A 27,390-nucleotide genomic window follows, 5' to 3' on the forward strand; every position below is an offset into this window, starting at 1 on the left:
GAATCTGTGCTTACCAACTATTCCTCAGTTCCACCGTAACTGAAGTATGAGGCACAGGTGAAGGAAAGGGCCTCCTGGTGCAGCTTACCCTCAGATAATGCAATGGCCTGTCCAGGTCCAACTCTCTCCACTCTTTTTAAAGGAAGTCACTCTCCAAATTTGGAAGTGGCATCTCGGGAAGCCGGAATGTTATTGTCTCTGTTCAATTGGTGTGCAGACGTGGGGGGCGGGAGGGTCAGGCTTTTTTCCAGTTGTCTGGAATATATATGAGAGGCCTATGAGAATGGGCATGGGAGGTACAGTGTAGCAGAGTCTTATCAGTGAGGTCTTTCTAGCCCATATTAGGTACTCTTATATGGACTTAGTGCTGTGGATACTTCAGAGTTGCGTCCTTCATAAGCATGGCAATGTCACTCTGAACTGTGAAGCGAAAGGAAAATATAAATAATTTTATTCATTTGATACCTGTCTGTATCAGCAGATTTTTTTTAACAATAAATGTCATTGTATATATCAAATGATTAAAAAACATTTTTGTGTGGTCAATGTGACTGTGTGGTTATGTGACGGTGTGGTTATGTGACGGTGTGGTTATGTGATGGTGTGGTTGTGTGACGGTGTGGTTATTTGACAGTGTGGTTGTGTGACAGTGCGGTTAATGTGACGGTGTGGTTATGTGACAGTGTGGTTGTGTGATGGTGTGGTAATGTGACGGTGTGGTTGTGTGACGGTGTGGTTATGTGATGGTGTGGTTGTGTGACGGTGTGATAATGTGATGGTGTGGTTATGTGAAGGTGTGGGTAATGTGACTGTGGTTATGTGACGGTGTGGGTAATGTGACAGTGTGGTTATGTGACGGTGTGGGTAATGTGACTGTGTGGTTATTTGACAGTGTGGTTGTGTGACAGTGTGGTTATGTGACAGTGTGGTTGTGTGATGGTGTGGTAATGTGACGGTGTGGTTGTGTGACGTCACCATGTGACGGTGTGGTTATGTGACGGTGTGGTTAATGTGACAGTGTGGGTAATGTGACAGTGTGGTTATGTGACTGTGTAGTTAATGTGATAGTGTGGTTAATGTGGCTGTGTGGTTAATGTGGATGTGTGGTTAATATGATGGTGTGGTTAATGTGATGGTGTAGTTAATGTGATGGTGTGGGTGATGTGGCTGTGTTGTTATGTGATGGTGTGGTTATGTGAAGGTGTGGGTAATGTGACTGTCGTTATGTGATGGTGTAGTTAATGTGATGGTGTGGGTCATGTGGATGTGTAGTTAATGTGATGGTGTGGTAATGTGATGGTGTGGGTCATGTGGATGTGTAGTTAATGTGATGGTGTAGCTAATGTGATGGTGTGGGTGATGTGGATGTGTATTGATGTGATGGTGTGGTAATGTGATGGTGTGGGTCATGTGGATGCGTAGTGATGTGATGGTGTGGTAATGTGATGGTGTGGTTAATGTGGATGTGTGGTTATGTGATGGTGTGGGTCATGTGGATGTGTAGTTAATGTGACGGTGTGGATGTGTGGTTATGTGATGGTGTGGGTGATGTGGATGTGTAGTTAATGTGACGGTGTGGATGTGTGACTATGTATTGTGTAGTCATGTGGTTATGTGGCTGTTTGGTTATTCTGGTTGTGTGATGATGTGATTGGGTGGCAGTGCAGCTGTGTGGTTATGCAAGTAGTCAGCTGCTTACATTTTTCACATCTTTACAGTAGCTGAGCTACAGAGCCATTGCACAAGATGTCTGTGCAAATTGCACAGCTGGTGAAGGCAGAGCTTCAGTTCCAGACTGACTAGAAGAGTCACTGTGAGACAGAAACAATCCACTGGAACCTTCCCTCCCTGAGGGACGCTTAAGCCAACTGTGCATCACCTACCAGGTACTTTGGCCTTCCACATGCAATATCGCTTACTTCAATCAGATTGAAGAAGAAAGACGTGTGTTAAATACACTTACACTGATAAAAGCATGTTCTCTTTATGTCTGAGCAACGCTTTCTTTATGTGATAGAACAAACAGAATAATGGGAATGAATGACTGATTGAACAGGCCAGCGAACAGGCCAGTGAAAGGAAAATATAAATAATTTAATTAATTTGATACCTGTCTGTATCAGCAGATTTTTTTTTAACAATAAATGTCATTGTATATATCAAATGATTAAAAAACATTTTTGTGTGGTTAATGTGACTGTGTGGTTATGTGACGGTGTGGTTATGTGACGGTGTGGTTGTGTGACGGTGTGGTTATTTGACAGTGTGGTTGTGTGACAGTGCGGTTAATGTGACGGTGTGGTTATGTGACAGTGTGGTTGTGTGATGGTGTGGTAATGTGACGGTGTGGTTGTGTGACGGTGTGGTTATGTGATGGTGTGGTTGTGTGACAGTGTGATAATGTGATGGTGTGGTTATGTGAAGGTGTGGGTAATGTGACTGTGGTTATGTGACGGTGTGGGTAATGTGACAGTGTGGTTATGTGACGGTGTGGGTAATGTGACTGTGTGGTTATTTGACAGTGTGGTTGTGTGACAGTGTGGTTATGTGACAGTGTGGTTGTGTGATGGTGTGGTAATGTGACGGTGTGGTTGTGTGACGTCACCATGTGACGGTGTGGTTATGTGACGGTGTGGTTAATGTGACAGTGTGGGTAATGTAACAGTGTGGTTATGTGACTGTGTAGTTAATGTGATAGTGTGGTTAATGTGGCTGTGTGGTTAATGTGGATGTGTGGTTAATGTGATGGTGTGGTTAATGTGATGGTGTAGTTAATGTGATGGTGTGGGTGATGTGGCTGTGTTGTTATGTGATGATGTGGTTATGTGAAGGTGTGGGTAATGTGACTGTGGTTATGTGATGGTGTAGTTAATGTGATGGTGTGGGTGATGTGGATGTGTAGTTAATGTGATGGTGTGGTAATGTGATGGTGTGGGCCATGTGGATGTGTAGTTAATGTGATGGTGTAGCTAATGTGATGGTGTGGGTGATGTGGATGTGTATTGATGTGATGGTGTGGTAATGTGATGGTGTGGGTCATGTGGATGCGTAGTGATGTGATGGTGTGGTAATGTGATGGTGTGGTTAATGTGGATATGTGGTTATGTGATGGTGTGGGTCATGTGGATGTGTAGTTAATGTGACGGTGTGGATGTGTGGTTATGTGATGGTGTGGGTGATGTGGATGTGTAGCTAATGTGACGGTGTGGATGTGTGACTATGTATTGTGTAGTCATGTGGTTATGTGGCTGTTTGGTTATTCTGGTTGTGTGATGATGTGATTGGGTGGCAGTGCAGCTGTGTGGTTATGCAAGTAGTCAGCTGCTTACATTTTTCACATCTTTACAGTAGCTGAGCTACAGAGCCATTGCACAAGATGTCTGTGCAAATTGCACAGCTGGTGAAGGCAGAGCTTCAGTTCCAGACTGACTAGAAGAGTCACTGTGAGACAGAAACAATCCACTGGAACCTTCCCTCCCTGAGGGACGCTTAAGCCAACTGTGCATCACCTACCAGGTACTTTGGCCTTCCACATGCAATATCGCTTACTTCAATCAGATTGAAGAAGAAAGACGTGTGTTAAATACACTTACACTGATAAAAGCATGTTCTCTTTATGTCTGAGCAACGCTTTCTTTATGTGATAGAACAAACAGAATAATGGGAATGAATGACTGATTGAACAGGCCATTGATGTAGTGCTGAATGAAGTGTGGCAGTGTGGTCATTGGTTCCAGTAAAGTCATATCGATAATGTAGAGAAACAGCACATGGATTAGTTTCTCAGGAGGCTCAGAAGGAGTTAATGTGCTAGATGTGTAATGTGTAGCATTTTGATATCCTTACCCGGACTTCACAGGGGCGCAAACATCAAAGATGTCCAATGGTCTAAATAAAGAGTAAACAGACAGTGGGATTAAGCAGGCGGCACAGTCAAAGGTCTATCACAGGTGACATACTGTGGAGGACTGCAGCTGTTTCAGCTCTGGACCAAGGTAAGGCCAAGGTCACTGCTGGCTCGCTCTCCATTATCACTTAGCAGCCAGAGAAACCTTTACTCTCAGCCCCATCATGGTGACAGGGCATTGTTTCTTTGAGGACAAAGATAACCCTGTGAAATTCCTGCTGAGTGCCTCTCACTGATTGAGAAGAACAGCTTGTGAAGTACTTTGAGAGTCACTGCTGTTGTGCTTCATGAAAATTACATTAAATAATTGCATTGTCTGACATTAACTTCTCCATTCCATCAACTTTCAACCAAGCCTTGTACCAATCTGAAGATCGAACCAAAATAGTTGTTTTACATTGAAGTTACTGTTGGCAATTGTTGACTATTATAATGTGTTTCTTAATGTGTTGCGCTTTTTAGTATTTTGAAGTTATCATCTTAGACTGCTTTTTAAAAGTGATGATTAATGGTTATGGTCTAAAAAGGTACTGTATAGGAAGTAGCCTTATATAATTTTAGTGTCTTATTAGTCAATCCTGGTTTTAATGAAACAGTGTTATTTCTGTTCTGTGAAATATGATTATGTTTTGAAAATATTGTAGAATTATTCCACTTTTTGGATATTATTTTAATGTTGCTATACATGATATAATGGGTTGGAAGGGAAAAATCTATGACGTTTTTACCAATTACACAATATTTGTTAGCTATGTGGTTAAGTGACGATGTGGTTATTTATGTGATTAGTTATGTTCTTGTATTCCAGAAGTGAAGTGGCCATTCCACCATACATCACGGTCAAAGTGGGCTTGACAAGAGTGAGCAAGAATGAGTTCCAAATAAAGACACAACAGCAGGGTCATCAGATAAGACACAAGCTGTGTGCCCATGACGAGTGCTAAGATGGCTTCCATTTAGCCAGGCTCCCACCACTTTCTCATGAGGCCTGGTGTCATGGTGGCGAATGTAAGTGAGAAATACCGCCCTGTGGCTAACGCCCCTGTTGAGATAATACTGACACCTCATACTGTGTAAAGGAGACCAATAAGGGACCTAACATCCAAACAGATTTGGAATACATGCACAAAACTTTCTTTTATGGATCAAATACTATAAGGTACAAGTCTATTTTATTCTAATTTTATGCCTGATTTATTAAAATATAGCCCAACCACCCCTACCCTCGCTACACACTACACACATACACAGTGCAGTCTGTTAGTATTCGAACAGTGGTACAATTTCTGTTCTTTTAGCTCTGTACTCCAACACATTGGATTTGAAATAAAACAAGGAATATACGGTTAAAATGCAGTCACCATTAATTTGAGGGTAAATACATCCATCTTTGTTGAAATTTCCTTTTTATACATAGCTCCCCTTTTTAGGGGGACAAAAGTAATTGGACAGTTGCCTTCTCAGCTATCTCTGATTAGTCAGGTGTATTCAATCACTTCCTTTGTTAAACTATAAGAAAGCTTTCAGTATCAAGTCCTGATTCTAGGCTTTTGGTTGCCTTTGGGGTCTGTTATTGGCGCTTGTCAACACAAGGGCCAAAGTTGTGCCAATGATAGTCAAGGATGCCATTTTTATGAGACTGAGAAATATATCTTTTAAAAGTAATATACATAGGCCAAATAATTGGCTAGCAGCAGAATGAATGGTGAAGTCTACATATGCTCTCTCTCACACACACACACACTCACACACACACACACACACACACACACACACACTCCCAGCTACATGAGCTCTTTAATTAGACAAGTCACTTGGACATTCCATCCTCAGGCCCTCACTGACTTAAAGTTCCCATTCCAGCTGTCACTTTGTCACAGTCTGTAACATAACCTCTAGTCTGTCTTTTTTTAACAGAGTGTCTCTTGTTTGAGTGATATTCTAATATTGTTCTAAAGCCTCTGTTAGCCGCACTGGCACCATCTCCTTATTGGTTTATTTTTGCAAATGCAAAGAGCAGGCCAAATTACAATATTTTATAAAATATTTAGAATAAATAAACATACAGTAAAATGTATTTATTTCCCTGCTGTTCTTTCTCAAGATATAAAGCATTGCAATTGCATTGAAAAATGATCTCCATGGTACAGAGGATTTGTATTTCTAGTTTTTTTTGCCATTCATTTCCTTTTATTAATTTCAGTTTATGTCATGGTATTCAAATCAGAATTTATGTTATGATTATATGTTGTCTGTGGTAATGAACACCTGTCTGTTTCTCTGGAGAGTCCAGGCTGAGGGTCTGTGTAATGTGAGAAGTAACTGAGCTGAGTGAAGATTCAGACTAAAGGACACAAGTCCCTGATTAGTATCCAGCATCTCTGTGGGTCCTGCTGGCACACACAGGCTCTGCCTCTGCAGTAAGACACCCTGGGGCCTGAAGGTGACCTGCTCTAGGGGACAGAGCTTAGCTCCAGAGCATTACTACAGGAGAGACGGAGAGGTAAGGACTCACTCAGCATGTTTGCAACTCAAAAGTCTTATTGCAGTAGCACTAGTATATTTGCCTAACATTAATTAATTAAAAAAATCTAAAAGATAAAAATGGTATATAGATAAATAGATGTAAGTATAGGAACAGAATAATGTCCCATCATGTATATGAGTTTACCAGCTGGAAGGTGGATCCTCATTTCTTCATGTAAAGTTGCTCAGACACTTACTAGTTTTTCAGCTTTCATTTTCCATTTTGAAATTGAAATAATTAGTCTGCATTAACAGTGGACATAGCTTCAGTTGCAACATTGTTGTGGTTAAAACAGATTTGAAGCTGATGGTCAATTTTCCTATTTAGTAATAATGCTGCCCTCTAGAGAGTCTCATCTTTTATCTTGAGTGAATCTGAGTGTATTAGTATTTTTAGTATTTTTGATAGATCATGTATTTGTTGCACCATTTTGAAAAAGCAACATTTGATGTTAAATAGCAAATTACTGAGAACTATTTTTCTTATATTGTTATATTGTATAATAAAGGTATACACACTAAGAGGAAAATGATATCTAATAGAGGCGTAAATCATGCAGTAACTGGAGGATGAAACCTTTTATAGCTGAAGGATCAAAACTGATTTTCACTATATTGCAATTTAATAAATAGTTTTAACATTAGGCTCATCAAATGCTGTGCACCAGGAATCTTAAAACAAAGGAAACCTATTTGTGGCCAGTCTCAGAATGATTCTCTATTTCTTAGTTTCTTATCATTTTCAAACAAAAGCATGAGTAGAAACATTTACACAAATGTTCATGGATAAACATCGATTTAAATTTATTTAAACAGTCTGAATCATTTTTCAACACAGTTAAGTGGCAAATTCTAAATAAAAAATAGAATTGCTTTACAAAGGTAATTCTGTTGGTGGTATATCATGATGGTATGGCTGCGTGCAATACGTTTTATGAAAGGTACATTTCTTTTGTTTCATTTTGGACACGTTCTGGTAAGATTATTGCCTGTACCGCCCTGGGCTGTGAGTTGTTCTCTGCACATTTAACTGACAAATATCTTTGTCAAGTGTCAATGGTTGTGTGTCACAGTGTGATTTAGTATCTGGCCAGTGTTTACTGTAGAGCGTTTGACCCTGAAACTTGGCACCTTTCATTCCCTGTCCTAGCTTCTGTGCACTTCCCCGTTTTATAGCCCCGCCACCCTCTCCCCTAACTCACATGCACCCCCACTCTCCCACTCTGTCTTCTCAAGTTCAGCTAGGTACATCCTACCTTTACTCCTCTGCAGTCAAATCCATGTGTCCCCGCCACACCCTCATCACAGAGGTCAATGAAGAGAGAGGTTAAAAGCTACTTATTCACACTGGTTTGCCCTGCTTGCCAGACTGTGAGTACATGTAGCAGTCATTTTTGAACCTATTAACAAACTTTTGCAAGACCACATTTAAGATATTATTATTTGTGTAGTATATATTATAGTATTTTATCTGGTCAGGTTGAGTCTTTTCATTGTCAATAATTGATTTTTAAAAATGCTGAAAAGTATAGTGGGGAAAGTAGGCCTTCCTGATTAATCCAGAGGTTGTCCTGTAACAGTTTAAGTGGACTTAATTGTTTACCAGCCATTTGCCTTTTTGTTCAATAGTAACATTTTTGTTGGGCACAAAAACTAGGAAGGAACAAGTCAAATAATATTTTATTCAGCCTTTTGTGTAACCCCATTTATCATTTGTATACTGTGACATACATATACAGTATATCTTGCTTCTCTAAGCAGTGTGTCCTATAGTACATGCAGTCCCTAGCTTTGGGAATTGTGTATTAACAGTTGTACAATTTAATTGTGTGCTACAGCTCCTTATTAATTTATTGTGTTCAATACATTAAAGTATTTAACAAATAGCAAAGGACTAATAAGAGCACAGATAGAGCGCCTACACCTTTCATTCATTCAACATTAACAGCCAGAGGGGATACGCTATACTGTATGTGTCTCTTTATTTGTTTATTAGCCTGCTGTCATGCTGAAAGGTACACTTCATTTTAAAAGGCTTTTGTTTGCATTTATGTGTCTGCTAAATACATATGTGGATACCTTCAGCTCTCAAAATTTCAGTTTGTGTGTACATTAATTTATTTGAAGGAACTCTTGGTATTGGTCTTCGTATTTGATAATAAAAGTATAAAGAGCAGTAATAAAATAACAGAAACAAAGGCCTCCACCTTGTCTTATTACCAGACTGTTTTGGATGTTGGTCATTCAGAAGCATTTGCAAGGCCAGTCTAGTTTGGATAGATTCACATGTAGCTGTGCACGGCAACACTGATTTGGATAGATTCACGTGTAGCCATGCTAGGCTAATTTGTTGTGGATAGGTTTGCAGGTATAATAACTGTTCGTGGGTAATGGAAACAAGGTAGAACATTTTAGTGAGTTGCTGAAACAGATTTTATTGCACACAATTAGAGGAAATGGACAGTGATAGTAGAGGGAAGGCTACAGCACAGCAGAGATGGAGGTGAGAAAGGTCCATCTGAGAGCTTCACTCTTCATCAAACCCTTTCTGTGATGGCAGAGATGGTTGGAGAGAAGGGAAAAAAGAAAGCCAGTGAAAGGTAAGTGTAGTGTTTTAAGCGGTTAAGCAGGTTTTTGTAGTTATATAACATGGACTCTATTTCAGGAAATATGTGGATCGATAAGTTGGTTTACATTTTATTTTAATGGTTGTAAATTGAATGTTTTATTCTAGATATTGAATGTGGGTGATTAAGTGTATTACATTAGTATAAATGAGTATATGAAACATAACATACTGCAGGATTATTGGCACCCTTGATAAATATGCACAAAAAGTAAACTAAATAATAATACAGTTATTAACAAACGCTTTATTTTTCAACATGCGTAAAGCAGTGTGCTTTATTAATGAGTCAATGGAATCAACCAAAGTTTAAAAAATTTTAAATAAATAAAAAAAATTTTCGCCAAAAACAGGTTCCAACTATTGGCACCCCTGGCAAAAATGACAGCCATGAGTCTTTTCCTATAATTTGTGACTTTTGACAAGATTTTTGACCATTCCTCCATGCAGAGCTTTTTCAGAATGATTGCCGTCTGTGGGGATAATATGCACTTGCATCTTCTTCCTATCAAGTTTGCAACCATTCCATATGTTTTACACCTTTTTATTATTGGCCTTACAGTGCTAAGGGGTATGTTTAACGTTTTTTACCCATACCCGACTTGGTGGTCAATTACCATCTGTGTCTTCTGAATTGACAGTTTGGCTTTTCCCATGCTGATGGTTGACAAATGAATTTCGCATGCTTGTTACCTCCTTTTTATACTCTAGTGAAGCAAGAAGTGATAGAATTAAACAATATATTTCAGTTTATAGTTTTCAGATTAGATTGCTAAATAAAATTCATTGAAACATGAAAGTACATGTATTGGAATAAAAGTATATAGGTTTCCCCTATGTTTGAAAATAAAATGTAGATCATTATCCATTTTGTTTATTATATGCAGGCGTTATACATTTTTATTAAGGGTGCCAATAATTCTGGAGCCCACTGTAGTTTAATAAGGATTTAAATACTGTGTCAGTAGTTAATACCAACAATATTGCTGTTGATATACAGTATCTTAGCAATGACTCTTCCACAGTTGTTATGTGGAACCCTGGTAATTAGTATGTTTTTATATATTTTCTGCTTGGTAGGTGGCATCATTTACACTTCTGCCATAGCAGTGTCATAGTCAGTGTGCACTCTGTTGTAGAGAGCTGTCAGGGAAAGACAAAAGGATCAGAGTGGGTTCTCACTGACCTTTGACCCCACATCACGGGTCTTGGCACGCAGCTTGTTGACCTGGGACTCTGCAATGTCGGCCCTCTCCTCTGCCTCATCCAGCTCATGCTGCAGCTTGCGGAACTTGGTCAGATTAGAGTTAGACTGTTCCTCCTGTGTCACACAAACACACAACAAATTAAAGCCTGACCTACTGTTAGAAACACAGCTTTGTTTTATAGCTGATAATATAGGCTGCAGTTTGTGTGTACAAAACTACCCCCATGATAAGACCACAGGTTGATACTCACAGCCTCTTCTGCAGATCTCTTGTAGGACTTGACCTTTAACTGCAGCTTATCCACCAGATCCTGCAGACGGGCCAAATTCTTACGGTCCTCTTCAGTCTGGAAATTAATGTGAGATGATCAAGTTTAAGGGCTCATTTTTTTAATCTCTTTGGATCAAAATACTATGTCTACAGCACTAAACCGGTAGGATACCTGGTAGGTGAGCTCTTTGATGCGTCTCTCATACTTCCGTATGCCCTTCACAGCATCACTGCTCTTCTTCTGCTCAGCCTCAACCTCAATTTCAAGCTCCTTTACCTGAAGAGGTGATTTAATGAATTATGTGCATGTTTAGTCACTTTGTCTATAACAATAATGTTTCAAAATGTCCTATTTAAAGTAGAAAATGTTTCAGTATGCATATTTTAATAACAGTCAGACTCTGACCATGGCTTATATAGTAGTAGAGTGGTAAATTAGACACTAACCCTAGCATAGTGGTACATTAGATACTGACTCTGGCTTATATAGCGTAGTGGTACATTGGATACTCACCCTGGCTTCCAGTTTCTGCACTTGCTTCTTGCCTCCTTTCATGGCGATTTGCTCAGCTTCATCCAGACGGTGCTGGAGGTCCTTGATAGTCTGTTCCATGTTCTTCTTCATGCGCTCCAGGTGAGCACTCGTGTCCTGCTCCTTCTTTAGCTCCTCTGCCATCATGGCAGCATCAGTGATGGCCTTCTTTGCTTTTTCTTCTGCGTTCCTGCACTCCTGTACAGCCTCCTCCACCTCTGTCTGAAGCTGGGAATTGTCACCTTCCAGCTTCTTCTTCTGGTTGAGCAGGCTGGTGTTCTATCGTAACAAAAAGGTTACAGATGGAGGAGATGCACACACATGCACAGTTAATAAAATCACCCTAAAGGTAATTGGTACTTTGCTACCTTACCTGTGAGTGCAGCAGCTGCACCCTCTCACTGACATCCAGCAGCTCTTGTTCAGCCAGTTTCCGGCCTCTTTCTGTCTGCTCCAACACGGCCCTCAGCTCTTCCAGCTCTGCCTGCATGAGATTGTTGCGTCTCTCTACAATGGCGATGTTTTCTTTCAGATCATCATTGGCACGAAGGGATTCGTCCAGTTGCAGTTGAGCATCCTAAATGAGATTGGAATGAACACAGGAAGAATATAATTATTTTACTGTTCAGGTTTCAATTCCTTCCACTGTTCATGTAAAAATAAATTAGTTGCATTGAAATGCAGAAAGATCTGATTTACCTTCAGGTGTGCATGGAGGGCTTTGAGCTGCTTTTGAGCCTCAGAGGCCTGTCTGTTGGCCTGACTGAGTTGGATCTCCATCTCATTGAGGTCTCCCTCCATTTTCTTCTTAATCCTGAGAGCCTCATTCCTACTGCGGGTCTCTGCCTCCAGAGAGCTTTGCAGAGTATCCACCACTCTTTGCTGGTTCCTCTTGGCCTGCTCCATCTCTTCATCCTTTTCCGTGAGCTTGCGCTCAATATCTGCTTTTATCTGGTTAAACTCCAGCTGAGCTCTCAGGATCTTCCCTTCTTCATGCTCAAGAGATGCCTGTAGGAATCAGCCAAAAGTATTCATTACTGAAGTTTGCACAGAGATTAATTCCTCCTCATACAGAGTTGAATTATCCAATAACTCCAAGGACTGACAGCACAAGATAGCACAAGATGACTGCTTTCATTGACTGGATTCATTTCCTTGATTCATATTGATTTCCCATATTTGTTTGATGTTATATGATGTACAAGTATATCATATAACTTATACTGCTGTATTTAAAAAAACAGCCTTCTCTCACTTCTGCTTCTTCCAGAGCTGCTTGGATCTCTGCCTTCTCCAGTTCAAGCTGCTTACGGATCTTCTCCAGCTCATGGATAGTCTTCCCACCCTCACCAAGTTGCTCACTGAGGTCAGAGATTTCCTCTAAAAAGAGAACATAATGTTTGGCAACTCTATGTTATATTCAACTTATTTTAGAATTACATTGTTATTTAACTAACACTTTTATCCAAAACGACTTAGATTAGACTAAGCCCCCCTGGAGCAATGTGGGGTTAAGGGCCTTGCTCAAGGGCCCAACAGCTGCACGGATCTTATGTATCTTAACAACTATGTTACAGGCTGGCCGCTCAAAGGTGAAGAAGTATTTCAAACCTTGTAGAATCTTGTTCTCTCTCTTCATTGTTTCCAGGTGATCCAAGGACTCCTCATAGGAGTTCTTCAGCTTGAAGAGCTCAGTGCTCAGAGATCTGGCCTCCTTTTGGGAGCCTTCCAACTCACTCTGAGACTCTTCATATTTCTGCTTCCACTCTGCCAGGACCTGGTGCAGTTAGAAGTGAGTTATTTACCTCTAGTTCTTCATAATTCTACATATTACTCTACCATATTATGTCAGGATTTCTCATTACCTTATCAAAGTTCCTTTGCTTCTTATCCAGAGCTGCAGCAGCTGCATTGGATCTCTCCATATCCACCATGAGATCTTCAATCTCATTTTGCAGCCTGTGCTTGGTCTTCTCTAGGGAGGAGCATTTAGCATTGACAGCTTCCACAGCCTCTTCTGCATCCTGCAGTCTCTGAGCCAGTTTCTTCCTGGAATGAAGAGATGGCCAATTTGTCAAAGTTGATGTAGTTGGTACACTAGATGGACAATATTTATTTCACATTTGTAGCTTCATGACTTCGCCTGAATGAAAAGTAAAGTCTGATGTTTTATATCAAAGAACATTTTAATTGTTGCAATTTCAAATATATAAGATTTCCAATGAACAGATGAATGGAATTCAAGAAGATCTTTTGTAATGCCTTACTTTGCGTCCTCCAGTTCCTCAGTTCTCTGGATGGCATCAGTCTCATACTTGGTTCTCCACTGAGCCACCTCAGAGTTGGCCTTGGAGAGACTGCGCTGCAGCTCAGCCTTTGCTTCCTGCTCTTCCTCATACTGCTCCCTCAGCAGGTCAGAGTCATGGCGAGCAGACTGCACCGCATGGGCCAGTGCATTTTTTGCCTGCATACCACAGGAAATAACAGAAAACCATGGACATGATACACAGAGGTGAATCCCTCATCTTCATTTGCACTTTAAGTTGGCAAGAAGCCCCCACATTGGAATAATATATAGAGAATACAAGTTAGTGTACAGAAATTATAATGAATACTGTAATTGAAGAGATATCAGTACCTTGATCTCCTCATCCAGTTGTCTTTTAAGATCCTCAATCTGTTGAGTGTATGATTGCTTGCCCCTGGTCAGCTGTGAAACTAGACTTTCCTTCTCTTCCAGCTGTCTTGCCAGCTCCCCTGATAAAAAAATAGATTTTTTTTTGTCATGTGTAATTCAGTCAGAGTTATGTCTATCATTACATTCTCATAATTGTGCATACCATTTTCTGTCTGAAGTTTTGCTCTCTGTGTTGTGAAGTCATTGAGAGCCCGTTGGTTTTCCTCACACTTAATCCTGTACTCATTGGATTGATCTTCTAGAGTTCTACTCATCTTCTCCAGGTTAGTCTTCAAGATTCAAATGGAAAAAAAGTTCATAGAAATTTAGAATAACTTATTCCTGCCAATTTGTCTAGCTGGTTATACTCACATAAAATACATTTTGACAGCGAATGAGGTCATTTGAAGAAGGCATGTGATTGTCTGTCCTTATTGAACATAGCTTTCAACATTAAACCTTGAACTAGTTTATACACATATTCCAGAAGCCCACTGTTAAGAATTATGCCTATGGTTGAGCCTCCATATTACTATACTCATTTAGTATTTCTGTTGCATTCATTATTATTTTCCAGTGATACTTGTGACAAAGCTCTGGGCAAATGTAAAACTACTGTTGTGATAACTAATAGAATACCTTGACTTCATATCTAGTCCTACTTATTCACCTTGGTCTTAATGATCTGCTCCATATTGGAGACCACATCATCCAGCTCAAGTCTGAGCTCACTCTTCTCCTTCTCCAGCTTCTGCTTTACTCGCTGCAGGTTGTCGATCTGCTCCCCAAGGTCAGCCACACTATCAGCTTGCTTCTTCCTCAGTGTAGCTGCGGTGGCCTCGTGCTGCAGGGTGGCCTCTTCGAGGTCTCTGCGCATCTTTTGGAACTCGGCCTCCCTCTTCTTGTTCATTTCAATCTGGGCAGAGGTGGCCCCACCTGCCTCCTCCAGTCTCTCACTGATCTCCTCCAGCTCTCTGGACAAGTCTGCCCTCTGTTTCTCCACCTTGGCACGGGCAGCTCTCTCAGCCTCCAGCTCTTCCTCAAGCTCCTCAATTCGTGCCTGGTACAAGGAAAAACCATGCTTTTATGGTAAGAACACACTCAGAACATGCTCAATCTCAAAATAAACTTTGACCTGTGAAGCTCCCACTACAACAGCCTGAGTGGATACATTTACCTGTAGCTCCTTAAGTTTCTTCTGAAGCTGTGCCATCAAAGACTGTTCATCTTCAATCTTCCCATTCAGCTGGTTTATCTCAAAGTCTTTCCTGTGGAAAGGAGATTATGGGCTAGTTTCACAGATAGCGATAAAGCCTAGTCCTAGACTAAATTCTGTTTTGAATGGAGCTTATCCAAAACTTATCAAAAATGTAGTCTATGACTAATCTTAATATGTTCTGTGAAAACTTCCCTATATATTGAACTATTTATGACTAATATTACATCACATTTTAACTAGTTTTGGTTAGGATCTTACTTCTTAAGCCTCTCTTCAAGCTGCTGCTTGTCATTCTCCAGGTCCATAACATTCTCCTGAGACAGCTTTAGGTCTCCTTCAAGCTTCCTCTTGGCTCTCTCAAGATCCATGCGGATCTTCTTCTCCTGTTCCAGAGATCCTTCAAGCTGGAATATTGAGAACATCTTTAGTATTGACTCCAAACTTTTCTCCTGTGCTTCAGTTTCATGATCATGGAATTGTTGCAAGAAATACAAATTATTTTGAGATTTCTTACATCATCCACTTGTTGCTCCAGCTTGGCTTTGGCCTTTGTCAGAGTGTTGACTTTGTCTTCCTCACTCTGCAGGTCATCCAGGGTTTGCTGGTGAGCCTCCTGTAGAGCCTTCTTCTCCTTGGTCAACCTGGCGATTATTTCATCCAGAGCTGCCATTTCTTCAGTCAGGTTCTTCACCTGAAAACACAGAGAGAGTAAGAAGACTATTATGGGGCGACATTAGCTCAGGTGGTAATAGCAGTCGTCTGGCAGTCGTCTGAGGGATGCCAGTTCGAACCTGCCCTGGGTGCATCAAAGTGTTGAGTAAGACACCTAACCCCCAAATGCTCCTAACGAGCTGCTTGGTGCCTTGCATGATAGCCAATCGCTGTTGGTGTGTGAGTGTGTGTATTAATGGGTGAATGAGACGCATCAATTGTACAGCACATTGGATAAAGGTGCTATATAAATGTCAACCATTTACCATCATACACACCCAGTATGAGGGTTAAAGAATGGGAGGCAGGTTCCATTGAGAGATGTGCAATTGCCGATTGTGCCCCAGGGCATAGGAGGGTTCAGTCTGTTAGTTGTCCGCATTCTTTACTATCTACTGACCCCACTGGTTGATTGAGCGCCTGTGAACTACATGCTAAAGCCATATATGCAAGCTTTGCTGTAGTATACGGTGACACCACATGACAGTAGGTTTCATGCATGAATATGACTGTGGTTGAAGACATGCTCAGGCCCACACTGGGTGTGAAATGTATAAAGATTTGAAGACAGATGAACACTGACCTTGTTCTCAGTGGCATGCTTCTCCTTCTCCACTTTAGCCAGAGTGAGCTCCAGATCATCAATGTCTTTCTTGAGCTCAGAGCACTCATCTTCCAGCTTCCTCTTCTTAGCAGTCAGTTCTGCGTTCATCTCCTCCTCATCATCCAGTCTCTCAGTCAGCTCTTTGGCTTTGGCCTCCAGCTGAATCTTATTCTTTATCAGTCCTTCACATCTCTCCTCAGCATCACAAAGATTATCTTGTTCCTGTGTGGCATGTTGATACACACATTAAGTCCTGAAAATGTGTAAATCATCATCAAGGCTCTGTAATTGTATCATGTACACAATGTGAACTCACAGCCTGGACTTGAAGCTGCAGGTCATTCTTCTCTTGGAGAAGACTGACCATCTTCTCTTCAAGCTCCTTTCTCCGTGCTTCAGACTTGGCATAGGCTTCTTTCAGTTTTAGGAACTCCTCTTTCATATTGGCCATCTCCTTCTCGGCTTCAGCAGACCTCAGCAGAGGCTTAATCTTGAAGTAGAGCTTCATCCAGGGCCAGTTCTTCACACCCATGAAGGCACGTACATTCCATTGGATGACAAGCAAGGCATCCCTGGAGGAAGATAACTTGGTCTGTTATGCAGAATTTTTCAATCCACGTAGACTGATACAGTATGTTAAACAGTCTTTGAGTTAAGTAGCTGTAATGGCACAGAATATGATTTACCTGCAGTCTATGCATCAATCAGGATTCTTGTCCACTGATTATTCTAAAACAATATTTGTGTGTAATGCATGTAAGGTACATCTGTAATAATCATTGGGAAATTGCCATTTTGAAGCAGTGCTCTAGTGCCACCTGGTATGACATGCAAACCTGATTAAAATATCATCCATAGCAACTTTGACAATAATTATAAAAAAACAATAATTGTCCTGCACACACTTGGTGCTTGGTCCCCTAAATATCAGTCTTACCACTGATAGCCAGTCTGCTATGATTTTTCACTTCGTTTGGAACTAAAATCTTTGACATCCTTTGTGAAAAGGGGCCAAACACTACACAGAACAGATCTCAATATTATTTATATCTTCTCAGCTCATCCAACATTCCACAAACTGGAACAAGTCGAAGAATTCAGCAGTATACACTGACACATACTATTCCATTTGATAATATGCCTCTAGCATTGGGAATCTATCACTTGTCATTTAAACTTAGTTCATTAAGATTCAATGTAATGAATGCATTCTATGCATTATGTAACTGTATTGTAAATTGTTCCGTTATTGGTTGTATTGGCAGCCTGTACTTGAACCCTCCAACAGTTTCTCATCTCAAGCTTACTCAAGTTCAAGTTCAGGGAAGCAATAAGAGGATATTTTAAGCATAATAAGACCTGATTTCATGTACCTCTCATCCCTCATGTCCCTTATTTGGTTTTATATATTTTTTGATGAGTCGAATTTCAAATTGCATTAATTTTTCCTGTAATATAAAACTCACAAGCAGAAATGAAAATTCATACCTGCGATCCACCATCTTCTGGTACTCAATTCTTGAAAGAAGTCCACGGGACCTGGCCTGGATTCCAGTGATGATTTTGGACAAACGTTCATCTCTCATCTCCTCCAGCAGTCCCAGTAGACCAGCCTTGAAGAACACCTAGCAGAGATCCAAAACAAGATTTCTGTCTGCCCTTAGCTATAAAGCATGAAAAAGTCTGACAGTTAAATTCCTACCTTGGTATGTCCAAATCTGTACTGCTGGTGATCAATGTCCAAAGAACCCAGCAGCTTCTCTGCTCCTTTCCTGCTGTCTATAAACTGTCCCTCTGGGATAGCAGCAGGGTTCAGGATACGGTATCTTCAGAAGGATGCATTGTTAAATGATATGCCTGGATATATCAGTGAAGAGGGTATAATGAATCCTGTACAATTAATATTTACCTCTGTTTGAAGTCTCCATACAGGATCCTGTTGGGGAAGCCCTTTCTGCAGATCCTGATGCCTTCCAGCACACCGTTACAGCGCAGCTGGTGCATGACCAGAGGGTTATCCATGGCCCCAGGAGTCTTACTCTCATTAGGGATGATGCAGCGCACAAAATGAGGGTGAGTGGACCTCAAGTTGGTCATCAGCTTATTCAGATTCTCCTGTAAATACGTAATTTTTGGTTTAACATAGTGGTTAACATCTCTGACCCACTTCAGGTCAGCTGCAATATCTTAAATAATAGAAATGGTTGTATTCATTTCATTTGTGGAACTAGGTTTCATGATATGTTTGATATTGACTGAAATATATATAGGCATACCCTGTGAAGAGCTGACACTGTCTGGAAGGAAGATCCTTTTTTCTTCTTCTCTTTCTTTCCTTCAGCCAGAACTGAACAAAGAATGCAACAATAATGAAAATGCAAACTGAGAGAGAAAAACAATTACAGGAATTAATAACTCATTTGGTTCAATTTCAGAATTAATTTACACAATTTGAGGTCACTTCTTAGGGAAAGGTCACTTTGACCTTGGCAAAGTCAAAATGTCGTTGGGCACCAAGAGTGATCAGAAGGTAGTATGGCTAAAATAATGACTGCACTTACAGAAAATATATTCAACATATGATACAACTGTTGATTTGTTCACATGTGAACTTGCTACAGGTTGCATTCACACATTCATAATTATTTGGCATTGTCAACTTATTTACAACATGATATGTACGTATGTCAGTATTTGGCAAATTATTACCTGAATCGGCACCAGCATAGTTAGCAAATAGCTGAGACAGTAATTTCATAGACGCCTTCTGGTAAAGTGCCACCACAGTCTCATTCAGAGGATCCTTGTTCTTGACCAGCCAGTTCATGATGTTGTAGTCCACAATACCAGCATAATGAGCCAGGGCAAAATGGGCCTCTGGTTTCCCCTTTACAATTCGAGGTTTCTGGAAGTTGGCAGACTTTCCCAGGTGGTTGTCATAGAGCTTGGCTTTGAAGGTTATATCACTGGCCTTAGGGAACATGCACTCCTCTTCAAGGATAGACATGATGCCCATGGGCTACAGGGAATAATGTATGGAAGGCATATTATACCCAATAAATGGGTAATGGACCTGCTTCAAGCTTACATATTACAGTCATGATCGGACATAATTAAGGGATGTGGACAGATAATACATATTGTCTGTCCACATCCCTCGAATACTCTAGGTAATAAACAGTCAATGCTGTCCCTTCTGTTTTGACAAATGTTTTCCTTTATTATGCATAGTAACGTCATAGTTTCTTGTGGCTTTGGCTCTGGCGGTAAGAGCAGTCATTTGGCAGTGGGAGGGTTGCCGGTTTGATTCCACCCTGGGTATGTCAAAGTGTCCCTGAGCAAGACACCTAACCCCCAATTGCTCCTGATGAGCTGGTTGGTGCCTTGCATGAAAGCCAAATGCCATTGGTGTGAATGTGTGTGTGAATAGGTGAATGAGAAGCATCAATTGTACAGCACTTTGAATAAGAGCACCATGATGTAACATCACCCACCTTTTCTATCAGGTCAATGCAAGCTTGTAAGTCCATGCCAAAGTCAATGAACTCCCACTCAATTCCCTCTTTCTTGTACTCCTCCTGCTCCAGTACGAACATGTGGTGGTTGAAAAACTGTTGCAGTTTCTCATTTGTGAAGTTGATGCACAGCTGCTCAAAGCTGTTGAACTGCAATACAGAAATGCAATCGATAAAACAGCATGTAATAGCACTTGTTATGTATGAATATAGCAATAACAATATGTGGCCTGAGAAACCCACCTCAAAGATCTCAAAACCAGCAATATCCAGGACACCAATGAAGTACTGCCGAGGCTGCCTGGTCTCCAGGGATTGGTTGATTCGCATCACCATCCAGAGGAACATCTTCTCGTACACTGACTTTGACAGAGCACCCACTGCATAGTTCACCTTGGCAAGAGACATTGGGAAATGTTTTCGTGACTCACAATAAAAAAGTACTCTCCAAATGGCGGGTCCAACTCCAAATTATATCAGAAAAATAGTAATTGATATGGTGAGAAAATACAGACATTTAATTATTTTTTTTCTGTGGTGATGGCCTGAAATAAGAATTTGGCTCTCTCACCTGCTGAACATTCTGTCCTTTGGTGACCCACTCGTTTCCTACTTTGACCCTTGGATGACAGAGACCCTTGACGAGGTCAGCAGAGTTCAGACCCATCAGATAAGCAGCCTTGTCAGTATCTGTGAGAGAAATCAAAGAGATTCCAATTCTGTCTTTGCCTTACACAAAGTGTTTATCAACCAGAATATTGCAGTTTTGGAATTGGATTAGATTGTACGCAATCAATGGTGAGTTAATTAGACAATAATACCTATATACCAGATTAATCTCACTCATCATCTGTTTCCAATTCCCTCTCTGATCAATCAGGTTAATTTATGTTGGAGTCAAAGTCACTTGGGTGTGTCTGTTAATCCTGAATGATAAGCTCATCAAACTGACACCAAAAACATGCAATCATTATCCAATGTAGAGAGTGATATATGCAGAATGTACTAAGCACATGAGGGGAGTAGCCTATGCTTAGCACACAAGAAGAGTATGCTTGACCCATGAGGAGAGTATGCTTAGCACATGAGGAGAGCATTCTTAACACATGAGAGTATGCTTAACCCATCAGAAGAGTATGTTTAGCACATGAGGAGAGTATGGTTAACTCATGAGAAGAGTATGTTTAGCACATGAGGAGAGTATGCTTAGCACATGAGGAGAGTATGCTTAACCCATGAGAAGAGTATGCTTAACCCATGAGGAGGGTATGCTTAACCCATGAGGAGAGTATGCTTAACCCATGAGGAGAGTATGCTTAACCCATGAGGAGAGTATGGTTAACTCTTGAGAAGAGTATGTGTAGCACACAAGAAGAGTATGTTTAGCACATGAGGAGAGTATGGTTAACTCATGAGAAGAGTATGTTTAGCACAAGAGGAGAGTATGCTTAGCACATGAGGAGAGTATGCTTAACCCATGAGAAGAGTATGTTTAGCACATGAGGAGAGTATGCTTAGCACATGAGGAGAGTATGCTTAACCCATGAGGAGGGTATGCTTAACCCATGAGGAGAGTATGCTTAACCCATGAGGAGAGTATGCTTAGCCTATGAGGAAAGTATGTTTTGCCTATTTCAAGCCATACTCACCCTCAGTGCCATCTGCTTCTGCCTGCTCCTCACGCTGCTTCTGTTTGAACTTCATGTTTCCATAATGCATGATGGCCCCAGTCAACTTGTACACAGAGTTCTTCTCTTCTTGAGTGAATCCCAGCACGTCAAATGCACTCTGTGGATATGGATAAGAGCTTGTGACATGCAATGTGGTATGCAAACTGAAATTGCATGTTGTTTTTGTTGAGAAATTAACACCACCTCTCGAGGGAACAAAATTAAGCATGACCCAGTTCTGTAAATTCTACTGCACAAATACATTGTATTTATACTTTATATAATATTTAGATATTCCGTGCTGTCCCAGAGAACTAATTTTGAATGACATTTCTAAACTCAATTTATCTCTTCCTCAAAAATGTGTATGGTTGGCTGGCCCCACTGCAGCTAAAAAGATGCTTGCATAAAGATGGAAGCCACCACACTCCCTGTCCTGGTCTCCTTGGGTAAATTGCTTTATCCAAATTGTCTCTGCATGGAGACATTGGTCATTCATGGAGATAATTACAGAGCGTTGGATGCCTGGCATTCGGCAGCTGCTGCTTTTGCTTGGTTTTTTATTTGGGTTGTCTTTGGCTGTGTTTCGTGGCCCGGGGTGGATTTACCAAATGCATTTTCAGGATCTACACAATCCCTGACCTGCTGAATATTGGGCTTTTCTTCCCAAATGTCAATGTATAGCTCTGCATAGTGTCCCAAATTGTGCTGTAAGGAATTGTGGGGTTATTTCCCGTATGACTATGCAAAACCTTTATAACCGACTTGTCTCTGCTGAGTCTTATAGTTCAACTTGTTTTTCCTGTGAATGTGTCTCTTGCATAGATTCCTAGCTAATTCCTAGTGAAAAACAAAAGCTGAGAGCTTTATAGAGTGCGAGACTCACATCTGTGGCTAACAGTTCTTCAGTATCATCAATAGAAGTTACTGTAGTTTCTCCCTGGGAGATGAAGGCATAGTCGTAGGGATTATTCGTTATGAGCAACATTTCTGTTTGAGAGATGGGTAGAGATAAGAAAAGAAATTATTACAGTGGATACATCTGATAACTGGTTGATCCCTGGCATAGTGGCATATCCTCTCTTGTACTTACCTATAAGTTCAGGCTTCTTGTTGGACAAGATCTGATAGAAGATGTGATAATCTCTCTCTGCCTTCAGCTGAAAGGTGACACGAGACTTCTCTAGGAGGTCTTGCAAAGAGAGAGATTAAAGATTAATTATCACTGTTCAAGGTTTGTTATTTGTCACATACACAGAGATACAATGTAACACATGCAGTGAAAGGAGATGCTCAGTCACTGTGCGACAAACAGTAAATTAAATAAAATGTAAAAAGTATATAAATAACATTAAATACAACAGAGTACAATAAATCTATAGCGCAATACCAATCTATATACATCAGTAAGTAAGTGAGTGTGTACATGGACCTAAAGCACCCCTGGAGCATGCAGTTTTCACAGGACTTACAGGTCTCTATGTCAGCTGACGCCAACTTTCCTCGAGTGTCAAAGTGGATTCGGATGAATTTACCCTGAGTGTAGACAGTAGAAGCATTCAGGTGCATTTCTTTGGGCATTTTCTTGCATATTGATTCTTTAGTAGGGAGACCGGGGATGATTGGAACACTTTTTGCTCTAAAATGTATAACTCAATGAGAGTTCAGAGCTCTAAAATTCTACCCATATTTGTCTGCTACAAATACTAGTAGTTCACTCTACTACAATCTACTACAATATCACAGAATTAATGTCCACTGTTACAACCTACCCCACTACTGGGGTGAGTTTAACGCTATCTGGAGATGGAAGCAACAGGAACAGAACATTTTGCTTTAACAGATGCACACTATGAAATTTACACTTTAACTTTAACAAAGAATAGGCCTGAAGTACATAAAATATCAATAAAACAAATATATTTTGTTCACAAATAAAAACAATATGAACGCAGAGTGCGTTAAAACCGTGTAATGACCACCTCGGAGAAGAGAAACAGCGAAATCTCTTGACCATGTCTGCATGCTTTTATGCATTTAGTTGCAATATTTTACATAGTCATCAACTATGGGAACAGGGGAATATGGGTCACATTACCCCAACTCTTCCCTGATTGGGCAAATTGATGGTGTTACAACTAACCCAATGGTACAACCATCGGTCTCCCCTATATGCACATACTGTATGTACAATATAACAGCAGGAGGACACTCACAAATCTTGAAGAGTTGTCATTTCTGATGGTCTTGGCATTACCAAACGCTTCCAGAGCTGGGTTGGCCTGGATGATTTGATCCTCCAGGGTACCCTAAGATAGAGCAGACAGAACTAGTACAGGAAATTGTCTATTACCTCTGAAGCAGTGTGTAACTGTGTGCATGTTTTCAACGCATACATACACTCAGTGAGCACTTTATTATGCATTGCATGTTCAGAGATGCTCTTCTGCATATCAGTGTTGTAAAGTGCTTTTAAAGGACAGACCTTGTTTTGGGCAAGTACTTCTTTCTTCCCTCCAGCAGCAATGCTGGCAAAGTATTGGATGACTCTCTTGGTGTTCACAGTCTTCCCAGCACCAGATTCTCCACTGGAGACAGAAGCATCATTGAAATGAATTGAAGTGAACTTGAGTTACATACATATATACAGTATAATCTCAGCATCTTTCTAATTAATTCTAATTGTTACCTAGGAGTGGTTCTGCAAAGAAAGTGAAACACAGACCACATTGACAGTGGTGGTATAATATAAAGCTTTGTGAAACTTACGTGATCAGGATGGACTGGTTCTCGCGGTCTGTAACAAAGGGCACCATGATAAATTAAACACAATGCAACTCATTCTGCATAAATGATTCCATCTGCTGTAATGAATCTCATTATATAATACATAGTACACAGCAGCAGTCCTGTCCCTGTTATGACTGGTAGTTCAGTTTTGCAGTGTTTACCTGTCAGCATGTACTGATAGGCATTGTCAGAGATGGAGAAGATGTGAGGAGGAGCCTCACTCCTCTTCTTTCCTCTGTAAGCGATGACCACAGACTGATCATACACTGGCAGCCACTTATAGGGGTTGACAGTGACACAGAACAGCCCTGAGTAGGTCTGAAAGAGAGCCAATGAGCAGAACAGAAGTTGGGACATACCAGTAACAGAATATGCTTCTAAATGCCTTTTACTATTGACTATTTTGAAATTGGTACATTTAGTTAGTGGACCATTGTGACTGTTTGAATAGCTATTCCACTTTGACTCACATAGATCATCCAGGCTGCATAACGCTCTTTGAGGTTGTACAGCACAGCAGGCTCGTGCAGGAAAGTTAACATGGCCATGTCCTCAATCTTGTCAAATTTGGGAGGGTTTTGCTGGAGGAGCTGGGTGTCTTTTACTGTCAAAGTCTGTTGCAACGAGGAAGAGATAGACATTAAAGGGCATTCATCAATGGAAGAAGTAATGTGAATGTAGGGATACACACTTTGGAACACTGCACTGTATTTCTGCATTGCAGTTGAGACAATTATGTGAAGACTATCCTGATTATCTTTATTATGTACACTCTCAAAACAAATGTGTTAAAAACAACACATAACATGTGGTTTTCTAATACACCTCCATGCCTAGTTAAAGGCCCACTATGCAGGATTTTGAAAAATATTATAAAACAAACATGCTCAGTCATTACTCTGATACACTGACAACCTGTGTCTGTGTTCATTTCTGCCCAATACCTTGCTTGTCTTCTTGTATTTGTTACTCTAAAAACTCGGGCCGCTGTATCTGAAAAGCATGTGTCCCAGAACCTTGATAAAGGTTGCTTTGCAAACTTTCCTTTCACCTTCCTGGGGTGATTTTCTGTCAATAGTTAATATTTCATCTATGCTGCTTCATCTATGACAGGAATTTGACATAATTTGGGTGGATTCACGTCACGTTATTGGGGTTTCCATAAAGCTTGTTATGACTAATAGCCAAATCATCAGTAGGTCAACAGCCAGTTTGCTGTTTGGCTGTGCAGATATAACGCAATATTCAATAAAACGGAAGTAGAATAAAATACTCGGTCATCAATAATTTTGGCTATACACTCACTGAGCACTTTATTAGGAACACTATACCTCCCTTTGCGCTCAAAACAGCCTCAATTCTTCATGGCATGGATAGAAAACATTCCTTTGAGATTCTGTTGCATATTGACATGATTACCTCACACAATTTCTGCTGATTTGTCAACTTCACATTCATGCTGAGAATCTCCCATTCTACCACATCCCAAAGGTGGATTTATATAAAAGTATCTTTTCAAAAAGTTCAAATTGTCCTGCCTTATGTTTTTATTTCACACATGTAGAACTTTACATTTAGCTATACGGAATTTCATTTGCTAGGTTTCTGACCACTCTGTTTAAATTCTGAAGTCTGTTTAAATCTTCTTGGATTACTTTAGTAGATTCAAAACTGTTAACTAAACCTCCAAATTTTGTATCATCTTCAAATTTAACCGATATACTTTCAATGTTCCTGTCAAGGTAATTTATGTACCAGTAAATGAGGAAGAGCTGTGGTCCCAGCTTCACTCCCCACTCAGATACTACTACCTTGTAGCCAGTTCTGAAACCACTCTGAAATACCTTCTGTAAGTTCTACTACATTCATTTAGATAATAAGTCTCTCATGTGGTACCTTATCAAATGTTTTTTGGAAATCTAAATATAGAATATCATAAGCCCTGCTATTAGAACAATTGCTAAAGGTTTGTAGGGAATGACATTCCTTTGCAAAATAGATTTTGGCTTTGGATGTTGTTGTTTTCAATAAGTAATTTTCTAATGATATATTCCAGTATTTTAAACTGACAGGCCTGGATCAGTATGGTCCCCTTTCTTATAGAATGTTGGTGTTATATTACCCTGTGTGCCCACTGCACACAGGTCCAATCAATCATGAGTTATTTCCCCACTCCAGCCGATGACGTTGCTGTAGCAGACTCGCTGAGTGCTCCAAGCTGCCCTGCACATGTGCACGTACGCCTATGCATAGTTTTAGGTTTCATAAAATCCTATAGAAATTTGGCTGTGTTTCCATTTACAGTGATTTTTTGTGAAAAGCCTCCAGCTGCACATGTACAGGCGGGTGTAATTACTGATATCACACACAGATCTCATAAGGTCGCTACACACTCACCTTCCCAGAGTATGTCTCCACGGTGACTTTGTCTCCGTCACGACTGGTGACAGAAGCCTTAACAAACTCCTCCACCGGGTCAGGCACAAAGCACTCCTTCTTCATGTCGAAGAGGCGAGTCTGCGCCTCCAGACGTTCCCGGTCTGACTTGCGCAGGTATGAGGCAGCAACCCCAAACACTGACATTTCTGCGTCTCCCATCCTGACTCTGAGAGACAGGTAAAGGGAATTAACTTCTAGTTACAGGTAATATAATAATGATATAAATACCAGCTGCTATTCAGCAGGCCACACCATCCCTCGGGTCGCAAGACGGGAACTTACACAAGATGTTCAACTTGGACAGATGGAAGTGCAGAGTGGAATCTTCACGGACAGATGTTTCACCTGGAGAAAGACAGAGAGATTAAGGTAAACTGTATGAATGGGTCATTTTGGATTTCGCTGCCAGAAATCATTATAGACAGATACACAGAAGGTGGTGAGTGACATAGGGATGCAGTAGGACACAAAGACTTTGGGGAGGTTCATACCAAAGCCAGGTCAGGTGCAGATGTGCTGTGCAGCTGAACCCAGCATTTAACCAGGATGAAATATATAGTCTCTGGTGCTCTGCCCTATAAGGCCAAGGGCACAGCTACCCTGAACCCACCCCCCAGCATCCCCAAACCCTACATGGGTGACCTGCTGACTGCCCCCTCCCAGTCAAGGGCAGGCCACTGTCTCTCTCCTCTGCGA

The 27,390-nt window shown here is 40.7% G+C and overlaps 1 protein-coding gene across 1 annotated transcript; it reads right to left on the minus strand.

The window, feature by feature from the left end:
• Positions 1-8,849: 8,849 nt before the first annotated feature.
• LOC133136558 (myosin-7-like) lies at positions 8,850-27,241 on the minus strand. The gene is made up of 38 exons (XM_061254172.1): positions 26,977-27,241; positions 26,653-26,860; positions 24,726-24,869; positions 24,417-24,573; positions 24,235-24,262; positions 23,951-24,053; positions 23,682-23,774; positions 22,938-23,001; positions 22,559-22,657; positions 22,352-22,455; positions 21,445-21,583; positions 20,367-20,485; positions 20,039-20,188; positions 19,775-19,945; positions 18,990-19,299; positions 18,557-18,627; positions 18,190-18,395; positions 17,983-18,106; positions 17,769-17,905; positions 16,597-16,852; positions 16,260-16,502; positions 15,480-15,656; positions 15,224-15,369; positions 14,924-15,014; positions 14,417-14,806; positions 13,910-14,036; positions 13,708-13,826; positions 13,337-13,533; positions 12,935-13,118; positions 12,681-12,846; positions 12,325-12,449; positions 11,769-12,077; positions 11,443-11,646; positions 11,052-11,348; positions 10,710-10,814; positions 10,518-10,613; positions 10,246-10,380; positions 8,850-8,981 (listed from the first exon to the last, which is right to left on the minus strand). Exons 2-38 carry the CDS (start codon positions 26,851-26,853, stop codon positions 8,961-8,963), a joined length of 5,808 nt encoding a protein of 1,935 aa, XP_061110156.1. The 5' UTR covers positions 26,854-26,860; positions 26,977-27,241; the 3' UTR covers positions 8,850-8,960.
• Between the last annotated feature and the right edge of the window lie 149 nt (positions 27,242-27,390).

This window comes from Conger conger, chromosome 9 (assembly GCF_963514075.1).
Source record: "Conger conger chromosome 9, fConCon1.1, whole genome shotgun sequence".
Lineage (NCBI taxonomy): Eukaryota > Metazoa > Chordata > Actinopteri > Anguilliformes > Congridae > Conger > Conger conger.

Excerpts from the sequence above, each read along its gene's own strand:
- LOC133136558 (XM_061254172.1), bottom strand. The coding sequence starts at position 26,853 with ATGGGAGACGCAGAAATGTCAGTGTTTGGGGTTGCTGCCTCATACCTG. Across the intron at positions 19,946-20,038 it reads CTGGTTTTGAGATCTTTGAG|TTCAACAGCTTTGAGCAGCT; the intron begins GTGGGTTTCTCA and ends TCTGTATTGCAG. Across the intron at positions 15,657-16,259 it reads AGCATGCCACTGAGAACAAG|GTGAAGAACCTGACTGAAGA; the intron begins GTCAGTGTTCAT and ends CTGTGTTTTCAG.